The sequence below is a fragment of the Morus notabilis genome, unplaced genomic scaffold (genome assembly GCF_000414095.1).
Source record: "Morus notabilis unplaced genomic scaffold, ASM41409v2 Scaffold45, whole genome shotgun sequence".
Taxonomy (NCBI): Eukaryota; Viridiplantae; Streptophyta; class Magnoliopsida; order Rosales; family Moraceae; genus Morus; species Morus notabilis.
In genome coordinates, this window is record NW_010366164.1 from 1,132,992 (window position 1) to 1,157,864 (window position 24,873).

Genomic DNA, 24,873 nt, shown 5'->3' on the forward strand with positions numbered 1-24,873 from the left:
GAGAGAGTGTTGAGAATATGACCCCGGCACATGATTTCATCATCTCCTCACTTCTTCCTTGCAGTCTTCAATTCTTCATAATCATCCTCCTTTGGTTCAGGAAGTGGCTCCAATTTCAGATCAAGTACGTAGGCGATCTTAAGCACGGTGAGAAGAAAGAACAACTTTCCTTTCCAGCGGTGAAGATGGTACCATCAAAACGATCAAGTTGAACATTAGGATTGAGGAAAGACGTCATGTTCTTTTCAACCTCCATTGCAGCAAGTATAAAACCTTAAAGATTGTTGAAAAATTCAGAATTGGGAGGATGAAAAGAATAGAGAAAGCAGAAAGAGGGATTGAGGCGTATAGGAATCCTTTCCTTTAAGGTTTTATTTGTCCTCACTTCTCAAAGTTTGCTAATGAGTTTTAAATGGCAAATTACCCCCAAGATACAACAAACCCTTGAACACAATATCCAGCAAAAAATATTGAGTTCCAGAACAATATATTCATCTGTATTTTCTGAAGTCCATCATATAAAGACAGGGATGCATCCATCCTCTTTAAGTGTTACAGCCTTTCACATAAAGATACCTTTTCAATTTGATGGTTATCTTTTATATGCTGATGCACTTATATCAATAGTTATTTCTATTGTTAATAAGTGCTCAGATATGTGAGAAAACATATCACAAATAGATGCAATGGTTTGAGACCTTTTCAGATCACTAAAACACACGAACGCATTTTTCGTCGACAATTTGCGCTGCAGCGCCCAAGAGGCGCGCTGCAGCGCGCGGGCTTAGCAAAATAGACCCGAGAGATCTGTTTTGCGCAGGTTGCAACGCCCAGGGCGCGCTGTAGCGCGTCCGTGCACTGCAGCGCACGCTGCTGTGCACTGCAGCACGCGGACCTAGGAAAAACAGACCCGAGAGGTCTGTTTTGCGCAGGCTGCAGCCCCCAAGCGCGCTGCAGCACGTGCTTGCTTCAGCCCACACTTCCCGAATGTGTTTTAATCCAATTTTGTGATATTAAAATTGAGAGATATATTACAATCTCTCTAACATAATATAATATAACGCTTTATTGTAAAATATATATAATGGATAATTATGTAGTTTAGAAATACACGTTGTCGATAAGAGTTCTCTAACCCCAAAAAAAGTCATTGATACATATTTTTCCTTTAATTTTCAATTAATAGCTTTGCTCACATGACTTGTCACCTTGAGCAATGGCATGAAATTAGGCTGTTCGCAAAAAGCATAGGTCATTTATTTTTTTTCTTTTTTTTTTAATCTTGTTTGAATAACTTAGCCAAGCTTTATTTTGCTTATAATTTGCTTGCAAATAAGTTTTGTTGAAATTATTCAGCTGATCCTAATTAATCTAAAAAAAATAAAGGACAAGGAAGACGGGAAGGAAAGGGACAGTTATTCATTTTTGTATTGAGAGTCTACGGTTAACCCCATGAGAATAGTGTGAGACCTCAAGTTTTCCTAATAGGACATTCATAAGGTTGTTAACCGGCCCTATATGGTAATGTAAATCATACAAGTTACAACCCTGCACGCAAGGATATATATATATATATATATATATATATATATGTTAACCGGCCATATATGGTAATGTAAATCATACAAGTTACAACCCTGCACGCAAATACACACACACACCCCTTATTCTAAGCAAGATCGCGTGGGTTGCAAGTATGAAAAAAGTGAGGAGCATCATGTTATCTAATAACGCTTTGAATTATACAAACAGCTTTCCTAAGTCAATCCAAATATGTAATTATCTAGACTCTAGTGTATGCGACCGTAAAGAATGCTCAAATTTGTACGAGATGAAAAGATACCTTATGAATAGAGTGTTATTTTGGACCATTAGATCTTATCTGATTTTGACGATTTTGTGTGTATATATATATTATTTTAATGGGATTTTAATTAGATCTGTTTATAATTTAATAAGAATATTCTATCATAGAAAGCTCAAAATTTTGAGAATACAACAAATTGTCCAACCCATGCAAAAGCTAAAACTGAAAAGGCCTGAACACTGCCTTGGTTTTGTTTTTTAATTATTTCTTTTTCAGGCTTTAAAGCAATTTCCAATTGAATAGCCCCAATACATGTGCTATAATAGTCAATTATACGTTAGAAATTTCTAAATTGCGTCCTAAAAAAAATGCACTCTCGATAATTCTCTATTTTTACTATCAAATTTTGATCATAAATTATATATTTTTTATACTTTTCAATTTCATACTATCAATAGAAGATCTCACCGTACGACCCATATAACTTATCTAATTAGTTACAATTTTTTTTTTTTTTTGAAACTTTTGGAGTGATAGACACTTAAGTCACGTTACTAATATTCATAGTGAAAATTTCTGTATACAATATTATATAATAGGTGAATGATATAAAATTATGAATAAATACAAATAAAAAATGTTTCTGAATATTAGAATATATCCTAATTAATCGTAAGCGTTGGACCAATTACTTAGCCAATGTTCAACATTTTAGATGAGCTGCTAAAAGGAAGGAGAGGAGGAGGACACCCTATAATGCATTTTCAGAAAGACAACAATATATATATATATATATATGAGCACAAGCATCCTTGCTGCGGTAGATCTAAGCCCTTCGGAGTTTGGCTCCCTCAAATCAACGATTCCTTTAAGGGGCTGGTGCTTGGTTTGGCGATCGGAGATAGTGACAGAGGAGGTGGGCTTGGTGTCTTCTTCAAGTAGTGTGTTGTGCTGCAGCTCTCTCGTCCATCCGTAGTGGTGCTCGGCGTGCCATTAAAGTCTTTGTCGGTGTCTTTTGGTGTTTACTCTCTTGTTTTAATTTGTGTGTTTGTAACAAGACATTGATATTTCCGCCGTTCTGTTTTAGTTTGTTTATATTTTGTTGATGGTCGTCGGCGTGTGTTTGGCCTTGTGTTGTTTTTGTTTGTCGTGTCGCTAATGTTCTCTCGTTATGAGGGTTTGTAATCATACCTTTCAAAGCGTGAAAGTTTATCTCGATGGAAAGGATTTCTTCTACGAGAGCCTTGACTTTGCTCGTTGGTAGTGTGTCGAGGTGTTCTCCGGTTTTCCAGCCTCATACATGTTTCTGTTCACTTGTTGGGTCATTAACGTTGTCATGTGCATTTGCGTCTAATGTGGTTGTAAGTGTTAATAACTACACAGCTTTTCCTTAAAAAAAAAAAAAGAAAATCTAAACATAGATAAAAGAGGCAAAGAAATTTGTTTCTCCTTTGGCCACATCTTCTTTTTACTCTTTTATTTTATATCAATCTATCCTTTTTACTATTTTATTTTTATTTATTTAGATTTTTTTGAGAGAAATTATTCAGTAGACCGAGAATACAACATCATTATGCTTACGCGGTACACCCGTCAAATAAAAACCTTACATTTATTCAGTTTTTCTATGTCAACTTTTCATAATGAGAGATTTTTATAATTACCCCTCAAAATGAATTATCAAACTATTATTAACCTCTAAACATGAACTCTTTTATTTCTATCCTTATAGACTTAAGCTCAATGAAAAACGCAATATGTAGATTACTAAAATACCCTCAAAGATATTTACAAGATGTTAATTGTCTCTGATCACTGACAGCCATCCGGCGTGTCTTGGCGGCCGGCGGTGGTACTTCAGTGTGTCTCCTGGGTTTTGAGCCACGTACGATCTTGAAGTGGTGGGCCAGCACTGAGGTGTAGCCTTTCTATCTTGGTTTATCTTGTCTCCACAATGTCCTACGACTCCCTCACAAGGGCCAATGCATAGTTCGACTTTTGTGAGACTGTAAAGTTATCTCCCCCAAAGACTAGTTTGTTCACATTCATTTTGTCACTTTCTTCTCATTTTGATGCATGATTCAAAAAGGCACTGATTGGATTCACAAACTTTCGTTTTTGCCCAACACAGCGTTCGTTAAAGTCCAATCCCACCACAGTAATATGGTAGATAAATCAATCAACTACGTAGCCTCTTGTCAAGTTCCCATTGGATTTTGAGACTCCTTTTCTATTCACCTAGGTTTACTGTGTTGGCTCCTCATTGGCCCAATATGTATATATATGGAAGGAAGTAAAAATTAATTGTATTTTTCCCTTCAATATGTAAATATTCCTGGTTTAGAAGTTAAATTTCCTGTAAATTATCTAAGGGTTCGTTTCATTGCAGTGAGACAATAGTAATGATAATGTGAATAAGAATGATAATGATAATAAAAGAAAAAAAAGTTAATTCAGTTATTTAGTTGTAATTTTAAGAATACTATAATATAAAACATGAATATTTTTATGTTAAAAAAATTACCTTCATGTTACATATAATATTAATATTTTATATATCAATATAATTAATATAATATTTAAAATGTAATATAATATAATAAAATTATAATTATATTATACATTATATAATTATGATATAGAATATAATAATATTATAAAATGTTATTATGCTTATGCGGTACCTGTTAAATAAAAACCTTACATTTGTTCATTTTTTTTATGTCAACTTTTCATAATGAGAGATTTTTATAATTATCCCTCAAAATAGATTATCAAACTATTATTAACCTCCAAACATTAGCTCTTTTATTTCTACCCCTTTAGACTAAGTCCAATCAAATGCCCAATATATAGATTACTAAAATACCCTCAAAGGTATTTACAAGATGTTGGCCGTCTCTAATCACCGACATCCGTCCGGCGTGTCTCTGGCTACCGGCAGCAGAACTCCAGTGTGTCTCCGGCGGCCGTCCGGTGGGGTCTCTGGTGGCCATAGTCTTCAGACTATAATATATAGTCTGACATACTAAGATGACCATGGCGGCCATAGTCTGTGGGACTATAATACATAGTCTGACAGACTAAGATGACTATGCTTCATAGTCTCTCAAACTATACTCAGTAGGCTCTCAGACTATGTTATGTCGATAAGCGGGTCTCGGTCGCCGGACGCCGGCTATAGTATGTCAGACTATGATCTATAGTTTAGCAGACTATGACTATAGTTTAGCAGACTATGATATATTTCAACCTGTTTAAATCAATTTCTAAGGCTAAAAAAGTATTGAAAAGCATACTATGATTAGCCTAACTAAATACGCCGGCTGAGAATCTCTGATCTCTAATATTGGCTATAGTCTGTCAGAGTATGATCCATAGTCTGTTAAACCGTGACAGATTATGGATATCTATAACATGTCATGATATGTTTCTATTTTCACCTAAAATATGATTGAACGTATTCGATCATCGATGTTAGTAGTCGAAGAAGAATCTACTAAATTGATCCAAAAATAAAACACAAAAAACTCCAACTAAATAATAACAAATCCATATTACAAATCGAATACCAATTCGAATGAATACCAGGTCGAATAAACTGAATAAGTATTACATTCCCTTTGCCAGCCATGCTGCTTGTGCTGACATGATTATTCCTATAATCACTCCAAACAGCCCGAGTGCAGTTCCAAAAATCAAACTAAAACTCTATTTTCTTCAAGACTCGCTCTTTAGCAATAAGAAAAGTATATCTGAACACCATAAAGATAAGCAAGTATACTCTTAGCCACAAACAGTGTCTAACTTTTCAACAACCTCTACAAGAGAGTCTCACCCCATAGAGATTAATCCAATTCAAGTGATCGAAAACAAAAACAAAAAACAGAAAATCCATCTTAAGATCAACTTCTCGGAGGAAGCATTACCATATCGGCCCATTTTGATTAGAACACTTCCTGAGAGCAAATACTTGCTAATTCATTTCCAGTACTTAATAATCATGCTATAATATGACCAAAAAGAATCCTTCTGAAACCTATGCAAATTATTGTTAGATTATACTAAAATGAGCAACTAACTACAATTCAAACTTTTTCCTAAAGTTCCAAGCTGAGAAGATCCAATTAAGCAACAAAGCAAACACATTCAAGAAACTAGTACAACATACCGTGAACACCACTTGAAAGAACATTATCCTCCAGAGCATGATAGAAGACTAAATCTTGGTTAAATTTCCTCATCAAACTTTCTATAATCTTGGGCCTCGTGAGAGGAACTCTTTCCAGAGCAGTGCAAGCAAGCTTCATCAGAGGCATCGTATCCCATCTGTTTGCTAAAATAGTTAAAACTTTGTTAAACAATCTCCAAGCAAATGAAAACTTACAGAATTAGTTCACAAATCCAATCAAATAAACAATTTGTGCTCTGATTGAGATAAGAAACCAAATCATAAATAAAACACACACAAAAAAAATCCAATTTTGATCAAATCCTTTAATCAGAGCTAATATTAATCCTATAAATATTGAATTGACTTAACGAACAGCCAAATACATAGAAATGGAGGGGAAAAATCAATTTGAAAAGAATGAACGGCTCAATCTTGAACAAATCCAACCATCCAAATTCGTATTAATCCCAAGAACAAATTTTGATCTCGAAGGAGACAAATTGAAGCTAAGTTTCTAGTGGTTTAAAAGAGCATAAAAGTTGAAAAGCACCATATCTGATAGTCCCACTCAGCAGCAATGGCCTTAGCTAGAGTCAAAGTCGGAAGCTTTAGAGGCCTCTTGGAATGCATCCTCAAAGTCCGATAATCAAGCATCACTTGATTTCGGAATGCTCGGCACATAATCTTTTCAGAATAACTGTGTAATAACATATGTCCCGTGTATAACTCTAAGTGGTTGTCGGGATCCCCTCTTCCATCATAAGGAGAAATCGATGGTATTTTATACTTATTCAGAAGAGGCGGCGCCATGATCTCTGTTGTGAAAAGATGATCATGAACTCTCTCCAGGGCAATGTCGATGTTGACCACCTCGGCAACTTGCCCCAAGTTATTTTGTAGGTGACTCACCTGGCTCTTTACATCCCTTTTTAAATCGGCAACATCACCCACAAGCCTCTCTTCTAAACTTGCCACGCGCTCCATAATTGCCTTAGCCTCTACCGTGGAGATTGTGGAGTCGACTCCTTTTGAGGTATCGGCTCTTCTAGCGTTCAGCATGTTTCTCAAGTCTCTGTCCCTTTGCACCGACCCTAAGTCTTCCTGGTCATCATTGCCATGGTTTCCTCGAGGTGGCACCCTCGAGGGCAGTTCTTGTCCATTTGCACCTTCCCTTTCTTGAGCTCGTCTCTTGGAGGCCCTTTACCTGCTTCCCAGCGACTTTGATGGTCGAGGCCTAAGGTTGTTTCCTCTTGTGTTCTCGCTCTCCCTAATCCCTTCTAAAGCACTACGCTGGTCACCATTATTCTAGTTCCCTGCTGTAGCTGCATTTGGTGGTCTCGGTGGAGCGTCTTCAAGAGGAGGCATAGAGTTTCTCCCGTCAATTTGTTCTATGGTAGCCACAAAGTGTCGAACCATATCAATTAAGGTATAAAGCTGCATTGCATCTATACTAGATCAAGCTGGGGCGCGTTTAGGACTAGAACTTCTTCATTCCTAACCACAGGCTGATTCTCCAAATTGGGTTGGTTCTCATCCCTTCCTCCATTGGCCTGGTTGGCTTGGTGCATGGTGTTATTTTCAGTTTTGCTATATTAATTCGCAGCGTCGCTTCTTGTTCTTCTTGGAGGCATGATTTCAAGTTGATTTTTAACTCAAATTCTTCGCGCTAACCAGAGATTCTAGGTTCGGTCTCCAGTGGATTTGTCAATTGTTGACAGTGAAAATTCGTCAACGGAAATATAACAAATTTTAAAACGGTTTGCGCAAATTTAATGATCTAAAACACGATTTAACATAATCAATTAGTAAGAACACACGAGAATTATAGTAGTTCACCATTGATTCAAGAGCTACGTTCACTGCAGGGAGGAGATATTTCACTATCTCTGGAGGAATTACACACACTAATGTTCAGAATGAGACTTAGGGATTTCTCGACCTACAATCCCTTATCTATATCTTTTCCCATTGTCGCAGCTGGTTTCCCTCTTTAGTTCGGGGATATTTTCCTCATCTTTTGAGATAGTTTCTCAAAAGATGGAGATTACAATCAATCAGGACGATTTATTTGCTTAAATTTTATATATTTGAATTACAAATAGCAAATCTCGCATATCTCTTGACTTGCATAGACTCAACTTCATAAGTGTTCTCAGAATCGTCTTCGCCTACATTTGTTAGTGCAGTCGACCTTATGTTGTCATTTGCATCTCCTTAGAGCGGTCGACCTCCTATGTATGCCACACTCAGTCTGCTCCAAAGAGAGTTATCATCTGACATGACGCTTATGGCAGAGCTGTTCTCGATCATTTAATGGCTTCATTTATAATGCGTGAGCCCCATTTAATGTCTGTTTTAGAGTTCAAAATTTTACCATTCAATAATTATCACACCTAAATCACTTTGTTTCACAAGAAACGAATTATTTTTGGGCCCCCATATATAGATAACCTATTCATCTAATTTGTTTGAATATGAATTTCATATACAGATTTGATTGTTTTTTCAATAAAAACAACACATGAACAACGGACAGACAAAAATGGGTTAAATATGTAATCAACACACAAACAAACAGTGGGTCTGGAAAGCAATTGTAAAAGTGTGTGTTCTATTAATTTATTGCTAGAAATGTTGTTATTTTATTAGGTTGTCCATATGGGGTTCCAAAACAAACCCGTGGCTATACAGAGTACAGACATGCTTCGGTTTCGTTTATTTTAGGGAGCTTAGAAGTGGACCCCACCAAGCTAGCTAAGGAACAACTGTGGGACCCCATTAAGCTCGCTTCAGATGCTCTGTTGAGCGACTTCACATGCATCAACACACTGCTGGTGCTATACTCATCGCACTGCCATGACGAAATTGGAACCTTCATCGGCCAGCGACAAAGCACGGATTCCATTCCACGAAAGGGGTCCCTCTCTCTTCAAAATAAATAATAATAATAATAATAATAAAACCACACCGATCCATGAGGAAGAAAAATTTCACAACATAATAGTTTCTCAAGATATTTGTAAGTATATTCATTTACACAACTCAAGTTATAAATTAAATTGTGTATTATAATAAAAAAATTAAATTTAAATTTATATGAGAAAAAATATTTTAATAATATGACTTGAGTTATAAAATAACCAAAGCCTTAAGTCTTTTCATTAAAAAAGTTTGAGAGTTTTTCTGATAAGATTTTCTTATTAGTAGGGTCAATTTATGATCATTAAATCTGGTCAATCATATCAGATGAAAAAATAATATTGTCAGTACAAATTTAACTGTGAAGAACTGAGTATTTTATTTTTCTAAAACCTTTTTTATAATAAGGTTTTTTTACATTAAAATTGACCGTTAAATCTAACTAAAATCATGTTAAAATATAAAAGCAAGTAGAACATATAGTTTTTTTATACAAATATACCCATTAAAAATATAGAACCTTCAATACCTACTATAGATTTTTTTTTTTCAAGATCTACAGTAAAAATCACCTTATGATGATAAAAGATTATTGGTATGACACAATTTTAAACAGATAAAAAAGTTAATAATTCAAAATTACGAATTACACTTTATTTATTATTCTAACATATAGTTCATTTTGTTATTAAATAAGGATCTTATTCGGTACACTAACATACCGGTAGATTAAATTTTTTATCTATCGGATCTACGTAAAAATTAAAAAGTATGTAAATCTAATAGTTAAAAAAATTTAATTTACTGATACGTCAGGCGTACCATAAAATTTCTCATTAAAGAACTTTCAAACGTTATCTTTAGTCTAAGAATTTTGGTTATTCTTTCTTTTGAAAGCAAAAGATGAAAGCGATATCTAATAGAGACTCACAAACTTGGTAATCACTTTTGATTTCCAAGTGCATATACATTACAAGCAACAATTCGTAACTGATAAACTCACTTACAAGTTTCAATAACAATTTCATAACTGATAAACTCACTTTCATCAATCATGAAAATTGCTAATGAGGACTTGCTTTATAATAAATGGTACCAGATCTAGTTTATAATTCTAACTAATGCAAATACTAAAATTCAAAGCTTTGCTCACTATTTTTTATTTTCCTAAAAAACAAATATAGTTCACTATTGTAATGAAAATAAATGAATAGTTATTGGGGTCCGAAGGTTTCCTATTAAAGCGCGATGAATTAGAAATTGGTTTGAGAACTCGAGGAAGAGGGTGGGCCATACCATTACCCAGTTCTCTCACTCTCTCTCCCACTTCTCTCACGACACAAACATATATATGAGAATATATATTCAGAGCAAAATATATATGAGAATATGAGAATTTGTACACATATATTTGAATTTAATTCTTTTTAAACAGTTTTAAAGGAGACAGTCAAAACCAGCTCTCAATTGCTCTCTCTCTCTCTCTCTCAAGAGAACAACAACAAAAAAAAAAAAAAAATTCTCTCTCTCTCTCTCTCCGACTGAAAGGCATCGCAAGTGGTCTCGTGTTTCTTTGCTTCCCTAGTCCACAGATGTTCTTTTTCTGCTAACAAACGCCGCCTTCTAACCTTCTTTTCCCTCTCCGTCTCGACCATGGCGGTGTACGGTCTCGCTTCACTGTTGGCTCTCATGGCGGTTCTTGGAATGCAGCTCATTCCTGTAATAAAAGCAGGTTATTCTCTTTTTTATCATTTTATTTATTTATTCCGTTTCTTTTTGGCATATGGTTTTGCTGCTTATTGTTTCTTTAGCTTTCTTCTTATTTTGAGCAATACAGTGAAGGAGCTGCATTTATGTGTTATTGCTTTTTTTTTTGGGCTTAAAATGGCAACTTTGGAAATGGGTTTCTTTTCTTTTTTTTTTTTCTCTTGCTTGCTTTTTCTGTTTTGATTGTCCGAGTTTCTGTGAGATGAATTGGGCATTGGAATCTGTATCTTTATCACTCTCTGGCTTTTGGGTTTCTCTTACTTGTTTTGGAGAGTTAATGGCTCATGTGGAGCTGGCCATTGTTTGGCGGGTCCAAATTTTGTTTCATTTTTGGCTTTGGCAATGAGTGTTCTGGAAGAGTTATTTATCAAGCAAGTTTATCTGGGATTATAAGTTTTGGCCGAAGTTGGAAGTCTGGACTGGGTTTTTGTTTTTAAATTCTAGTTTTTGTTTTTTTTCTTTTCCTATTCTGGACAGTTGATTTAAGGGCATGGTCCATTACTGGATTAGAAGATCTCTAGTAGATACAAAAAGAGTTTAACAATCTATAGAAACTGATTCAGTGTGTATAAGAATTTATGCACGCACTAGTTTGGTTCGATATTTGCTTATTGATGCCCTTTTCTCATCAGATAACTGAGTCATTGCGTGATAACAGCTGCTATACTACGACATTCATCTTCAATTTCAATTCATTAATATGCTTAATTTGCCATGAGCTCTTTAGTATGATCTTGTGTTTGGATATAATGAATTGCGCGATACCTTACTTTTGCAGAGTGCCCCTTAGATTTGAGTGGGTCAAACTTTCCTCTGGCTGCCACTTTATGCTCGAACAAAGATGACAGAGGAAAGTGTTGCCGTCATATAAATGCTCTTGTTGCCATTTCTGTTGCTCGCTATGCAAATGCAACGAGAAACCTAGGGGTTCCTTCAGATTTATCTGATATCTGCCTCAATTCCATATCAAAAACCTTGGCACTGTATGGAGTTCCTCGGAATGCAACTATGTTTTGCGGCTTTGGGACAAAGATTCCAGTTAATTACGAGTGTATGGGTCGAACAACCGTCACGCAGATGCTGGAGTCGCCAAAATTTGGAGACGTTGCTGAAAATTGCAAAGTGCCACTTTCAGATGCAAGTAATTGCCGCAAGTGTTTGAATGCTGGCATTTCGTACCTTCGTCATCTAGTAGGATCAGAAACTAATTTGACAATGAGTACTTGTCGTGATGCAACATTTACTGCACTCGCAAGTCAAGTTGATGGTGCTTCAGCCGTTGACACTGCAAGCTGTTTTTTTGGAGTTCAGGGGCTAACCATTCCTCCAGGTACAGACGGTTTTTGACAATATGAGACTATGAGAGTTTAATTTTTGTGTTTACAATGTTTTTAATGTTTTCTTGTTGTTGCCTTTCAACTGATTGTCTTATCAGTTGTAAGATTATCATGATGTTCTCAATTTGCTTCAGACGACCTAGAAACCATCTTGTTAAATTTGTTTTGCATGCTTCATTCATAAGTTTTGTTCAAAATTCAATAAAATGTATTTCACAACCTGATTTTGGTGTTTATCTAACTGACGTTTTTGTATTCTGTTGGTAGCTTCCCGGACATCACCACCTTTGATCACGCCGAAGGCTCCTCCAAGCCCAGCAGTTGCCGATAGCCCAAGCCAAAACTTGACGGCTGCACCTTTAAACATACACCACCATTCTTACCACATTACGTTGATACCTGCTCTTGGCATTGCAGTAACAGTTGTTGCTGTTACAGTGCTTGTGGTCTTGGTATTTCTCATACGTAGGAAAAGCAAAGAGCTAGAGGATTGTGACAATATAGACAACACATCTTCAAAAGCCTTCCCTCTGCCTCGTTCTGTACGGAAGTTTCAGGAAGGTAAAGTCCTTGGTTTATCCCAGTTACATCTGCTTTCTTGCTGCTGATACAAGTTTAAAAAGAAAACAGTTGTTAAGGTGGTATTCTGTGATGGGATTTACATGTAGGTCCTTCATCAATGTTTAGAAAATTCAGCTACAAGGAGATAAAGAAGGCAACAGATAATTTTAACACCATTATTGGACAAGGTGGATTTGGAACAGTGTACAAAGCCCATTTTAATGATGGCTTAGTGGCAGCGGTAAAGCGAATGGACAAAGTTTCAGAGCAAGGGGAGGATGAATTCTGCAGGGAAATAGAACTTCTTGCTAGACTACATCATCGTCATCTTGTTTCCCTGCGTGGTTTTTGCATTGATAAAAAAGAGAGGTTGATACTTTAATGTGTGTGCTTGTGTTTACAGACATTTTGAACTAGGAAAAACTAAATGCCTTATGTTATTCATGGCAGGTTTCTCATGTATGAGTACATGGCGAATGGTAGCTTGAAAGATCATCTTCATTGTATGTTTCTTCTCTTCTAAAAATCGAACAGCTATTGAGGGTTTGATCTAACTTAAGTTTCAAATGAACTCTTTATCCCTCTCTCTCTAGGTTCACATACAATTTATGCAACCGAGTTACAAGTCATATTCACAAATTAAGTGTCGATTCCTCTTCAGATAATAACTTCGAGTCATATTCACAAAATAAATGTCTATTCCTCTTCAGATAATAACTTCGAGTCCTTGTTATACGGAAAATTTTGATAGATTTATTTAAAAACTACTCCTTGCCCTCTTTCCAAAGTATGAGCTTTGATGCTTATGCCTGATGTGATTGTTCCAATGTTTCTGTAGCTTCAAATAGAGCTCCTCTAAGTTGGCAGACGAGAATACAGATTGCAATCGATGTGGCTAATGCTCTGGTAATTCTTTGAATTATTTTTTCCTCTGGGTTAATTTAGTTGCATGGCTTTAAAAATTTTGTTTTCAAATCATTTTACCACTACATACTTAAGGGTGAACTTAAATTGGAATGTTTTCCTTATTTCCTATTTTGACCTGCAGGAGTACCTCCATTTCTATTGTGATCCTCCTCTGTGCCACAGAGACATCAAATCCAGCAACATTTTACTAGACGAGAATTTTGTTGCAAAGGTAGCGAATCAGTTGACCATAAAGTTTTTATTCGAGATTTGATTGGCTATTATTGCGTTTCATAATAAGATGATGGCAAAACCGAATATTTCCTTCTTTCATTTACACAATGTTTTCATCTTACAGGTTGCAGATTTTGGCCTTGCACATGCATCAAAAGATGGTTCTATATGTTTTGAACCTGTAAACACCGATGTCCGGGGTACTCCAGGTTAGATAAACTTATTCCTATAACTTTGAACATGAAAGCACTATATTCTGTGCTAAGCAGTGATTGAAGTTTTATGGCTCTAGGCTATATGGACCCAGAGTATGTGATCACGCAAGAGTTGACGGAGAAAAGCGATGTATATAGCTATGGTGTCTTACTATTAGAGATAGTGACTGCAAGACGAGCGGTACAAGACGGCAAGAATTTGGTTGAATGGTCACAAATACATTTAGTATCCGAATCAAGGCTAGCTGATCTAGTTGACCCAAGTATTCGAGGTGCTTTTGATTCTGAGCAGCTTCAAACAGTTGCTTCTATAGTGAGATGGTGCACTCAGAAAGAAGGCTGGACGAGGCCTTCAATTAAACAGGTCCTGAGGATGTTATACGAAAGTTCGGACCCCATGGATAATGGATTTGCAGAGGCTATTGAAGATGAAGAGTATGACGGAAACGAAGGGAGACCGAGGACGAGCAAAGGCAAAATGCACAGGAATGAGTTCCATAGCGGGGATGGAAGATGTCTTGCTTCTTCTTCAAGTACGTCAAGATCTTATTGTAGTAGAAGCTTCTTACTTGAAAATGGTTCTCCACAATCCCCGCCAAATATCTTATCTCTTTAAAGTCGATATTTCATTCACTTTCCGCACTCAACAATAGAAATGGTAGAACTTTAGCTAACACTTGGTTGACAGCATTGGACCACGTCATCCATTTTTCCCCAAGTTTTGGAGAAGTTTACCTCTTTCTTTTTCAACAGACTGTCCAAACTCCGAAGGATTTGTGGAGTTACATGTTGCTTTCTCAAAGGAGAGAAAATTTGTAACAGCTGTCATAGTACATATTCTTTGGATCATTTTGTGCAAATATTTTGGAGATGTAAACCAGAAATGATCTTTCCTTTGCTTGTAGAATTGGTATAAATTTTGTTCTCAGCTTTGACCAATTTCATACTTGAAGACAATACAATCACTATTTTGCTCCTAAAGAATACATGTATACGTATAACTAATGTAAGCCAATTGCGATATGAAATTCAATTTGTATGTCATCTTCTAGAAGATCACTTGATTTTCATGACAATCTCTATTGTTTCAATTCCTAGTCAGGAAGAGTCCTTTCTTTTAGAACTTGCCATTGTTGGCTTTGTCATTTCCTTTTCTGTTATTTGCCCAAAATAATGCCTTGATTACACTTTTTTCATTTTTTTCAATGAATAAGATCATCTCCAATGAAAATGCTTATGACAATTGCTAAGTGTGAGAATCTTAATATTGTATTGTGGAGTGATTTTTCTATTCAAATGTTAAAATTTAGCATTGGTACATTAATTTAGTATTGCATTCGAGATTACTCTGGGGAAGGCTTTTATTAGACTGTAGAAAGAGCTACTCTGCTTTAGATTCTATTTTCACTTTTGAAACGTAAGACTAGCAAAGGACTTGGCTTTAATCCAACGGTGAAAGAGTATATAATATATATACATACATATATATATATATATATATTTACTACGGAATTTCACTGCAGGGAAAAAAAAATTATATAGTGTGTTCAACCAACGGTCACAAACATGCCGCTAGTTGCCTCCGACGATCACAACTATGAAAATGTATCAACACCGACCGACCAAATCTGCATCCCAGATAGCTACAACACTGGATTCTAGTCACTTTTTTTCCCCCTTTTGGTAGGGACTTGATTCTCGTTACAGTAGACAAGGGAACCAAGAACTCAAAAAGAAAAAGAAACCGGTGAAGAAAAAGGACAAAAGGTCCATCTCTTTTCTCGAAAATTAGGAGGCACCATGACGTCTTTTTATGCAAGAATATTTGGTCGTTGTGCACAAATGTATCGACAATTTTAGGCTATGATGAATTATTATGTCCTCCAAAAGGTACAACTTAACAGTTGAACTCCAAACAGTTTGCTTGGTTAAAGGTAGAGAGAATGGCAGGGGGAGAAAACCAAATCCCATGTTTGGTTGGAGGGAAGAGAAGTGGAAGGAGGGAGATGGAGAGGCTCCCTCCGCTCACAGAATCTAATTAGTAGAAAGATTATTAACAAATGATAAACTAAGTAATATGATAATTACATAAATAACTATTTATCCATCCTTTTAGATTACCATCTTCTTCATCCTATAATTCTTTCAAAAGGGAGATTATCAAATAGTATAAAAGACCAAGCGTTTCCTCTTTATAATGCACGCAACTATCTAATAATGTATCTAGAATAGACTAATTAGGATTTGCTCTCTTTTTGCCTTATCTCAATCACTAAAACCACAGCCAGTGCTCAGGACACCGTATTACTAATCAGCAGTTCCAGCAGCCTATTCCACACCTCAATTCGTACAAATCTATGTCTCTGTTCCTGTCACAGACACATGGAGTTAACCCACCAGAGCCTCTGCGACACGGGAATGTCTCCGGTGCCGGAAAGATTGCTGGAAAAACGCAAAACTAAAATGGAATTCAAACTTCTCACTGTGATGTGCTGGAAACGCTAAGACGAAATCGAGAGCTTTTTTCGGAAATTAAGCGAGAGAGAGATTTGCTGCAATGGAGATAGCCATAAGCTCACATGTAATTAGCAATCTAACTATCTAAGCAATAAAATGCGAGAACGGATTACTTGACGATCAAGCTAATATCAGTACTTAGTTAAGAACACATCCCACAGTAAAGTCAACACTGATGCTGAACTTTTATTACAAGGAAAAGATATAAATAAAACACAGGGTTAATATACATGTAGATCTCCCAGTATTAGGCGATCAGTTACAGTGACTGGTCATGAGTCTTGCATGGAAATTTACTATAATAAAAGTTCATATCCATGCAGGACACATTCACAACGAAAAAAAGACGTGCTCCCAGCCTCTTAGCCTCTTCTATAATCCTCTGAGAAAACATTGTAAAAGAATTCGAAAAATACGGAACAGACACAGGGAGAGAGACTGAGTTACCATAAGTTTACTCAACCTGGCCTAGTGTAACTTAAAAACATCACAACTTACAAGAAACAGGCAGCCCCACGGACTTTTTCTAACCACCAACTGCGGATAGGAACTTCTTCTTGCTCACTGGTTCTTCATGCAACTCCACCACATCTCCTACTTTCTCAAACAGATCCTCTAGCTGATCCACACCGAATCTCCGATAGTCTAATGATTTCTTGTACCTTTGCTCGTATATAGCCTCGAAACAACCCAAGAAAATCAGGCAAGAATAGCTTACCAGGATATCCTGCAGCTCGTATTTAAACTGCTCAAGGATTTGGTCATCAGTTTCACACTGACCAATTGTTACCGAATTCCTTCCTTGGTTCCTTCTCTCATCAAGTTCATTGTTGACTACTCTTTCCTCATCTGACAACTCGTCCGATGAGACATTACCTGTGACAACATCTAAGCTCCCTTCCTGGGTCTCCTTTCCTCTTCTATTATCCCTTCTGAGTAAAATCACAGGTGGCGCACTTGGACCTGTTTTCCAGTTTCGAAGGCAGACAAATTTCTTTTGCCCTCTACCCTCCACAACTATTGCATCACCCATCTTCTTGAAAAGATTTACAAGCTTAAATGCACCATATTCTGATACGTAAAGGGGCCTCCCAAAAGCTCTCTGGTAGTCAGAAGGAACTCGGGTAAGAGGCAGGCATCCTCCTGAAAGTTCAAGTAACTTTATAAGTTGCCCCTTCAGACCATTTAAATCCCCAGGCTGTACCCATGAAGTCGAGTCACCCTGATCAACAGATGTAAGAGGCGCTGCTGATACTTCATGCATGCCAGATGGTAGACTTTGTGCACTCGAAGTTGTAGGATAACAAGGCATCATAGAACTACTGTTGTATTCGGACAGTAAGTGGGACACTATTGACAAATCTCTAGAGTTGTAATAGCTTTGTGAGACCCCCCTGTAAACAATAGCTTCTTCGTCATTTTGAACATTTTCATTGATATGACAACCCATGAAATACCCAGCAATGTCACTTGGTCCTGCACGAGGGGGCATTAAAGCTCTAGCAGGAGGAACAAAGCCCTCCCCACGAGCCACGCTAGGCCAGTCCCATACAAATTTACCAGCATTGCAGAGAGCAGATGAAACCCCTACCCCGGAAGGGATAACAAGAATCACAGTATATCCCCGTTGACCAAGTATATGAAGTGCTGGAGCAAAATCAACATCCCCAGAGATCAGCATGATAGAAGAAGGGGGAGGGTTGTCCAAGGCAAACAAAAACATGTCAACCAAAATGGCCTTGTCAGCAGCATCCTTTCTTCCGTTTGGAACGTCAATGAGTTTTACACCAGTTCTCTGGCAACCTTCTCGGAGTCTCCTGGGAAAGGCATTGAAGTCCCCGTATGCAGAAAACATCATAACAGCTCCTTGGATGATAGGATGTACCCTCAAAGCCATTCTGATATTCCCACCTACATCTTCAGGGCGAACATCACTTGGGACAGGGCAGTTTTCGATATCCCAAAGTATAGCAACAGGACCATCAGAGGCGCTTCGGCTTGGCTGGTTCACTGGAGCTTCAACTGTAACTGTATTTGTACTTGAATCTGCAATATGCTCTCTTTGCTCAGAGGAGTTGGAACGCATTATTGATGTTGATATATTTGGATAAGCCATCAGTGTCGAAAATCAGTTTCCTGTGTACAACAGATTGATGAGAACCAAAAAAATATGGCATTAGGGTGGTTTACAAGTAATTTTAAGGGGGAAAAAAGCCGAGAGAAAAGGTGAATATATTTCAAATTGTAACTAAATTTTTTATACCAACATCTTAAGAAGCGCAGTTGCTGACTAACTTCTTAATAAGGCCTATGAGGTGCAGACTTCACATGTGGAAAAAAAGAATTGCTTTCAAAGTTAAGGCAACAAATGAAGAGAGTAGCAAACAGGTGTTAAACATGCACACATGCGAGACATCAGCCTTGTTAGATACTTGCACTCTGAAGATGACATTAAGCACCATTTTGTTGACTTTTTACCCTATCCTGCATGCAAAAACTTTTACCATGATTTGTTACAGGCACAATGGTCATGTTTAGGCATGTACAAACAATGGGCGACATGACTAGAGACACGATTGGAACCAAACATTTTTTTCTGTTTCCATGAATATATTGTATCAATCATACAAACGCAAGCGCAAGCACGTCTGCATCAGCAACCTCATTAACAATTGAGCCAAAGAAATCTCATAAAAGGGTGGACACAAGTGCCATGCCTTGAGCATTGCAAACTCCATTTTCTCAATTTGTTAAGTATTTTAATCATAGGCCAAAACTTTGTGCATTGCATTTCATTGGTCATAAGAATTTACCCCCTTTTTTTTTAAAAATTGACAATAATTGATCTGCCATTAAATTTTTCTTATGACTTTTACACGGCTAATATCAGTATCTAGACGTATATCCCATTAGCAATTCCACATCAACGCTGAATTTCAGTAGAGTTCCTCAATGCCCATTAAAAAACAGGACAAAACCCATTATACCGCGTATAGCATTACGGCTTACGCATTTGCCTAAATTAGGTTAAGGGTTTCTAAAAGAGATGGGAGTCATGCAAAAAATTAGTGGTTAATGAACCATATACTGCCTATCTACGACATGAAGTACTTGTTCTGCAGCATAAAATAGACCAACAGAAATAAAAAAACGCATAGATTACATGATTGAATTTCGACAAACTAATAGAAAAAGGCAAAGAAAAATAATCCGTTAAACAGGTTGATTAGAGGAAATTGGAAAAGAAGCTCACTTATGCACAAAGAAGTTCTTTGGCAATTGCAAAGAACGATCACTAACTTAAAAGAATAGGTATACAGGCTTTTTCTTCGGTCGCTCTTGTGGGAAGTCCCTCCAATGTAACACTTAATTATGGAAATGTAACATGACAACTATTGAACATTATATTATATTATATATATATATATATATGAGTAATGCAAATCCAAGAAAGATCAACTTCAATCAAATACCAAGTTCCGACCGCCACAAAAGAGAAAACAGACTATCTCCGTTTGGTCGATTGGAATATCGCAGTAATCGCAAATACACAGCAAAAATAACCTCCCCAACCGACAAACTACGAAACCCGAAATCGAATTGGAATCCAGCAAATCAATTTTTTGCCAAGCAATTTAAGAATTCGATTGGAACAGAAAGATTATTCATTCATAAGGACAACCTATGAGGAATTATGGAAAGAAAAAAAAAGTACCTCGCAAAGAAGCAGCAAATCTCCTTCGATCGACGGTGTTCTTCTCTGAAGCCGGCAAAATAAATTATAAAAAAAAAAATCCTGAAAAAAAGATCACGATAAAAAGTTTTAAGCGATCTGGTATCTATTGAAGAAGAAGGAGGAAAAGGATAAAGAAAAAGGAAAAGAATTTATCGAAAGTTTTTTTTTTTTTTTTTTTTCCTTCTAAGTCCTGAGTTTTTCTACTGAGATTTTAGAATTGTTAGCTTTGGGAAGAAATTGTTGGAGATTGGGGGGAGATTTTTACTAGATTTTGGAGTTTGTACTTTGTACTGCAAACCAATCCTTCTTGGGCTTAAAAGCCCAGGCTAAGTGCGTTTGGTAAAAGGAGACAATTAGACAAATGTCTCCATTTTTACTCTTTTTTTTTTTTTTAATATCCCTTTCTTAACCAATTAACTATATTAAGTCAGCATGTATTAATTAATATTAAAAATTAAAAATCTAAACTCATAATAAGTTTAATAATTTTCTCTTTTTCTTTCAAAAGAATATAGTAAGGATTAATTTCATAAGTATCTCTTAATTTTATACATTATTTTAAAATGTCTTTTCAATTTTAAAAAAGGTTCCTTTCACCTCTTAAAGTATGAAAAGTGATTCAAAACACCTATAAACTAATGTTTTCTCACAAATACTTCTTGAATTATTAGTTTTGTGTCAACATGTTCGCTGATCTTTTAAATGGTTAGGGATTAAGTTGACACAAAAGTAATAATTTAGATAGTAAGTTGACTTAAAATCAATAGTTAAAGGACATTTATAAAAATATAAGTTGTGTTAAGCCATCGTTTTATTAGTTTTATTAGTATAGGGGTATTTTGAATTGAGGTACATATTTTAGGAGCTGAAATGAATCATTTTCAAAGTTCAGGAGACATGTTGAAATAAAGTACAAAATTCAAGGGCTTATGAAATTAATCCATATAGTAAATAGTAGATTTATGAAACTAAATTAAGTAAAATAGCAGAATTTAAAATTATTTGAAGTAAATAGTAGTTTATCACGTAAATGTTTCATTTACAATTAGTAAAAAGATTTTTTTAACATAAATTTTCTTTTTATAATTGCTAAAAAGTTTTATTTTCATGTAAATAAAGATTTTTTTACCACGTAAATTATTTTTCAAAACTCTGCAATTTACTACACTTGGTTTTTTTTTTTTTTTTTTGAGTGAATATGTTTGTTCTATTGTTGATGAAGTATTTATGTTATAAATAAATTAAAAATTTTTAGTTATCTAATCTTCTGATTAAGTAACTTCTTTGGGTTAATAAAATATAATGTGTCGGAGCAAAATTCCGTCCAACACATAGGGAAATTAGATGAAGACTCAAAGAACACAAAGAACCTCTAAAGGAATAACAAAAACAAAATGAAGACAATCACAAGACAATTGTATTCAGAAATGAGTGTCCCTTTCCTTCTCTAATCGAGCGAATTTATAGTACATTAGAATTGAGGGAGTTTAATTCTCCCATTAATTCGAGAGTTTATTCTCTCTTAATTACAATGAGGCTCTTCACCTTTTTGTGAGTTAAAACTGATAAATAACCAATGAGAATTAACTTTCAACCATTCAATGTCTTCAATTAGCGTCGGTTACTTCACTTGATAACATCACGTGACCTTTGAACTTTTGGCTCAGGAGAGCTTGGGCTCGGGAGAGCTTGGAAGATGAAGAAATCACGATTTCAGTTCCGCAAGGTAAAATTCAAGAAGATCCACAATCAAGTCAAGCCTCAGTTCTCAAAAAACTATTTGGCCCGGTGTGGCGGTTGTATGTGGATGGAGCATCGAATGTTAATGGGTGCGGGACAGGGCTGATTCTGATAAGCCCAAAAAATGATAACATCGCACGACCTTTGAACTTTCAAGAGCTTGGGCTCGGGAGAGCTTGGGCTCGGGAGAGCTTGGGCTCGGCAAACTTGGGCTCGGGAAAGCTTGGGCTCGGGAGAGCTTGGGCTCCGGTAAACTTGGGCTCTGGCAAGCCTGGGCTCGGTGAACTTGGGCTCGGGAGAGCTTGGGCTTGACGAACTTGGGCTTGAGAGAGCTTGGGCTCCGACAAACTTGGACTCTGGCGAGCCTGGGCTCGGGAGAGCTTGGGCTCCGGCAAGTTTGGGCTCCGACAAGCCTTTGAATTTATTGCACATTTAATGATTCTGAAAATGCTGCCCAACATTTAATCTTACATTTTTTTAAATCATAAAGATTATCGATTTAGATTATGATGGTGGATCCCCTCTCTATATGTAATCCAATACTTTTATATTTAGTGGTAATTTGTAATTACATTAAAGTTTGTTGACTAATTATTTAATGAAATGTTTCCATTTTAAAAATACTAATCTAAATAAAAACGATATTTTCCTTAAAAAAATATATTTAATCCTAAATAAAGGGAAAAAAGTTATGACTCAACTAGTTAATATGTATTTATCTAAATTTAAATATAATAAGTTGAATGTTTGTTGTTAATGTTATTTAGAAGAACAAATATATATTTTAACTCTGAGGTCTTTAATTAAAATGCCTTAATCTTTATCCCAAAACGAATTAATATATGCGCTTCTCAATCATTGAGGGTTGTTTTCTTTTTTTTTCTGGCAACTTTTTGGGTCCTAAAGAGGATTTATGAGAAAAAACAAAAAAACCAAAAATATAGATGGTAAAAAATATTACTTATATTATTGCACTAAAAAATAAATAATTATCATTTAATTAATAAAAATAAAATAAAATGTCATAATGACACCTAATTATTGTCAATGGAATAAATAATAGGTATTCACAAAATCGTGGCAAACTATGTATTTTAGAAATGTATATAATTTGTCATGGTTGTGCATACCTATTATATTATTTTAAATAATTAGATGTCATTGAGGCATTTTATTTTCTCTTTATTAATTTTATCAATTGAATGACAATTATTAACTTTTTAGTTGAGTAATTTAAATAGTATTTCTTATCATCTTAAATAGTATTTCTAATTTTTTTTCTTTTATTAAACAAAAAGATTGTAAATAATTAATTTAACAGAAATTTTGTAAAAGAAAAAATTTTTAATTTCAAATTATAAAATGAAAAACACTAAAATAAATCAAAATCTAGAGTCTGAGGCCCCGTTCATTTCGCTGATACGAGTTTAGAATTTGAGTTTTGCTACAGTAAAAAGCTCTCACAAACAATCACATCTAACTTTTTTGCTACAGTAAAAAGCTCTCACATAAAATCACATCTCAACTCGAATTAAAAACTCGAATCAGTAAACTAAACGGGCCCTGAATACATCTCTCAGACACCTCTTATTGACTAAATTCAAAACTGAACAGCTGGTTTCCATTGTACCAACATGAGACAAAAAAAAATCAAAATAGGGAAATGCTACTACTAACAGCAAAAGGAGCCTCCCAACTCATAAAGTTGTGATTCATACAAAGCGTTTAGACTTTTTTTTAAAGGAAAAGTTTTTTAGTCAGTTGGAGAATTTCCTATATTTGCAATGCTGAATGTCGTATTTGTTGGTAGCCAAATCGAATTCGGATGTGGAAGCGTGGCGGGGAGGCGGATGAAGTATAACAAAAATTTTTATAAAATTTTTGAGATACTCTATAGATTATATTAATTTATGCACGAATAAATTAATCACATTAATTTATATGTCAATGACTCAATTAGAAAAAATACTTGGAGCCGACTCGGATGATAACTTGAATTCTTTGACCTCGAACAATCCTTGCTCTAAGCTTTGTGTTTAGAAAATCAAAGTCTTCCACATCAATTCCTTAATTCCACGTAGACGTGTGTGTGGGTACACTCGAGACTAAAACGGGTTTAATTAAACACTCAAATTTTCCACAAACACCAACGCATGCACAATGTGGAATTTTTGGGAGAAAAATTTCCTTCTCTTGCTCTAGGGAATTTCGGCCAGCCCCTTAAAGTCTAGGTTAAAAAATTCGTCATCTGCAATTTTTCATAATCCCTTATTTATAGAGTAGAAGTCTAACTTCTAGAAGGAATCAAATCTCTCTCTCCTGTTTGAATTTTGAACAAACATTCTCCTCTATCCTTCGCTTGTGGCCGGCCATGCTAGGGATTCATATCCCTGTGTATGGCGCCAATTACAGATAGGGAAGGAAGAGAAAATCATCTTTTATCCTGTAGTCTAATTTTAATTTTAATTCAAATTTAAGTCAAACTTAAATTAATTTGAATTCTAAATTGAACAACTTATCAAATAAGTTTAAAAGGATAAATTTAAATTATGTTCATGATTCAAATTCAAATTTAAATAATCACATTATTTAAATAATAATTAATTCTCAATTAATTATTTTTTGAGTATTTAATTTTAGAATTCCATAATTCTAAAGTTCCCATTTTGTCCTTTGTGTCTGGTAGAATTACAAGAATGACGCGGGGACTTATGGACCTATAATCCCAAGCTCTAATAAAATTAATAATTAATTAAACACTTTAATTAATTAATTAGTTATATTAATTCCAATAGTTACTCCACTATAAACTTGGAATTGCACTCTCGAAATTATAGACATTAATTACTTCTAAACTGTGAAGTGTCCATTTGATATAGTCATTGCATATAGATCAATCATCCATAAATAATTCATAATTAGAGCCAGGTAAAATCCGTTAACCTCTCTAATTATATCTT

The 24,873-nt window shown here is 35.5% G+C and overlaps 2 protein-coding genes and 1 long non-coding RNA gene across 3 annotated transcripts; 1 reads left to right on the forward strand and 2 right to left on the reverse strand.

The window, feature by feature from the left end:
• Positions 1 to 5,404: 5,404 nt before the first annotated feature.
• On the reverse strand, positions 5,405 to 6,829 carry LOC112093855. The gene is made up of 3 exons (XR_002903244.1): positions 6,532 to 6,829; positions 5,979 to 6,143; positions 5,405 to 5,562 (listed from the first exon to the last, which is right to left on the reverse strand). It is a non-coding gene; the product is annotated as an uncharacterized LOC112093855 (long non-coding RNA).
• A 3,469-nt stretch (positions 6,830 to 10,298) lies between these two features.
• Positions 10,299 to 14,901, forward strand: LOC21410130 (probable receptor-like protein kinase At1g49730). The gene is made up of 9 exons (XM_024173205.1): positions 10,299 to 10,632; positions 11,446 to 11,997; positions 12,272 to 12,565; positions 12,673 to 12,934; positions 13,016 to 13,068; positions 13,404 to 13,471; positions 13,614 to 13,703; positions 13,830 to 13,914; positions 13,998 to 14,901. The coding sequence occupies exons 1-9, from the start codon at positions 10,554 to 10,556 to the stop codon at positions 14,534 to 14,536; spliced, it is 2,022 nt and encodes a 673-aa protein (XP_024028973.1). The 5' UTR covers positions 10,299 to 10,553; the 3' UTR covers positions 14,537 to 14,901.
• A 1,654-nt stretch (positions 14,902 to 16,555) lies between these two features.
• On the reverse strand, positions 16,556 to 20,261 carry LOC21410131. The gene is made up of 2 exons (XM_010109624.2): positions 20,153 to 20,261; positions 16,556 to 18,573 (listed from the first exon to the last, which is right to left on the reverse strand). The coding sequence occupies exon 2, from the start codon at positions 18,551 to 18,553 to the stop codon at positions 16,964 to 16,966; it is 1,590 nt and encodes a 529-aa protein (XP_010107926.1). The 5' UTR covers positions 18,554 to 18,573; positions 20,153 to 20,261; the 3' UTR covers positions 16,556 to 16,963.
• Between the last annotated feature and the right edge of the window lie 4,612 nt (positions 20,262 to 24,873).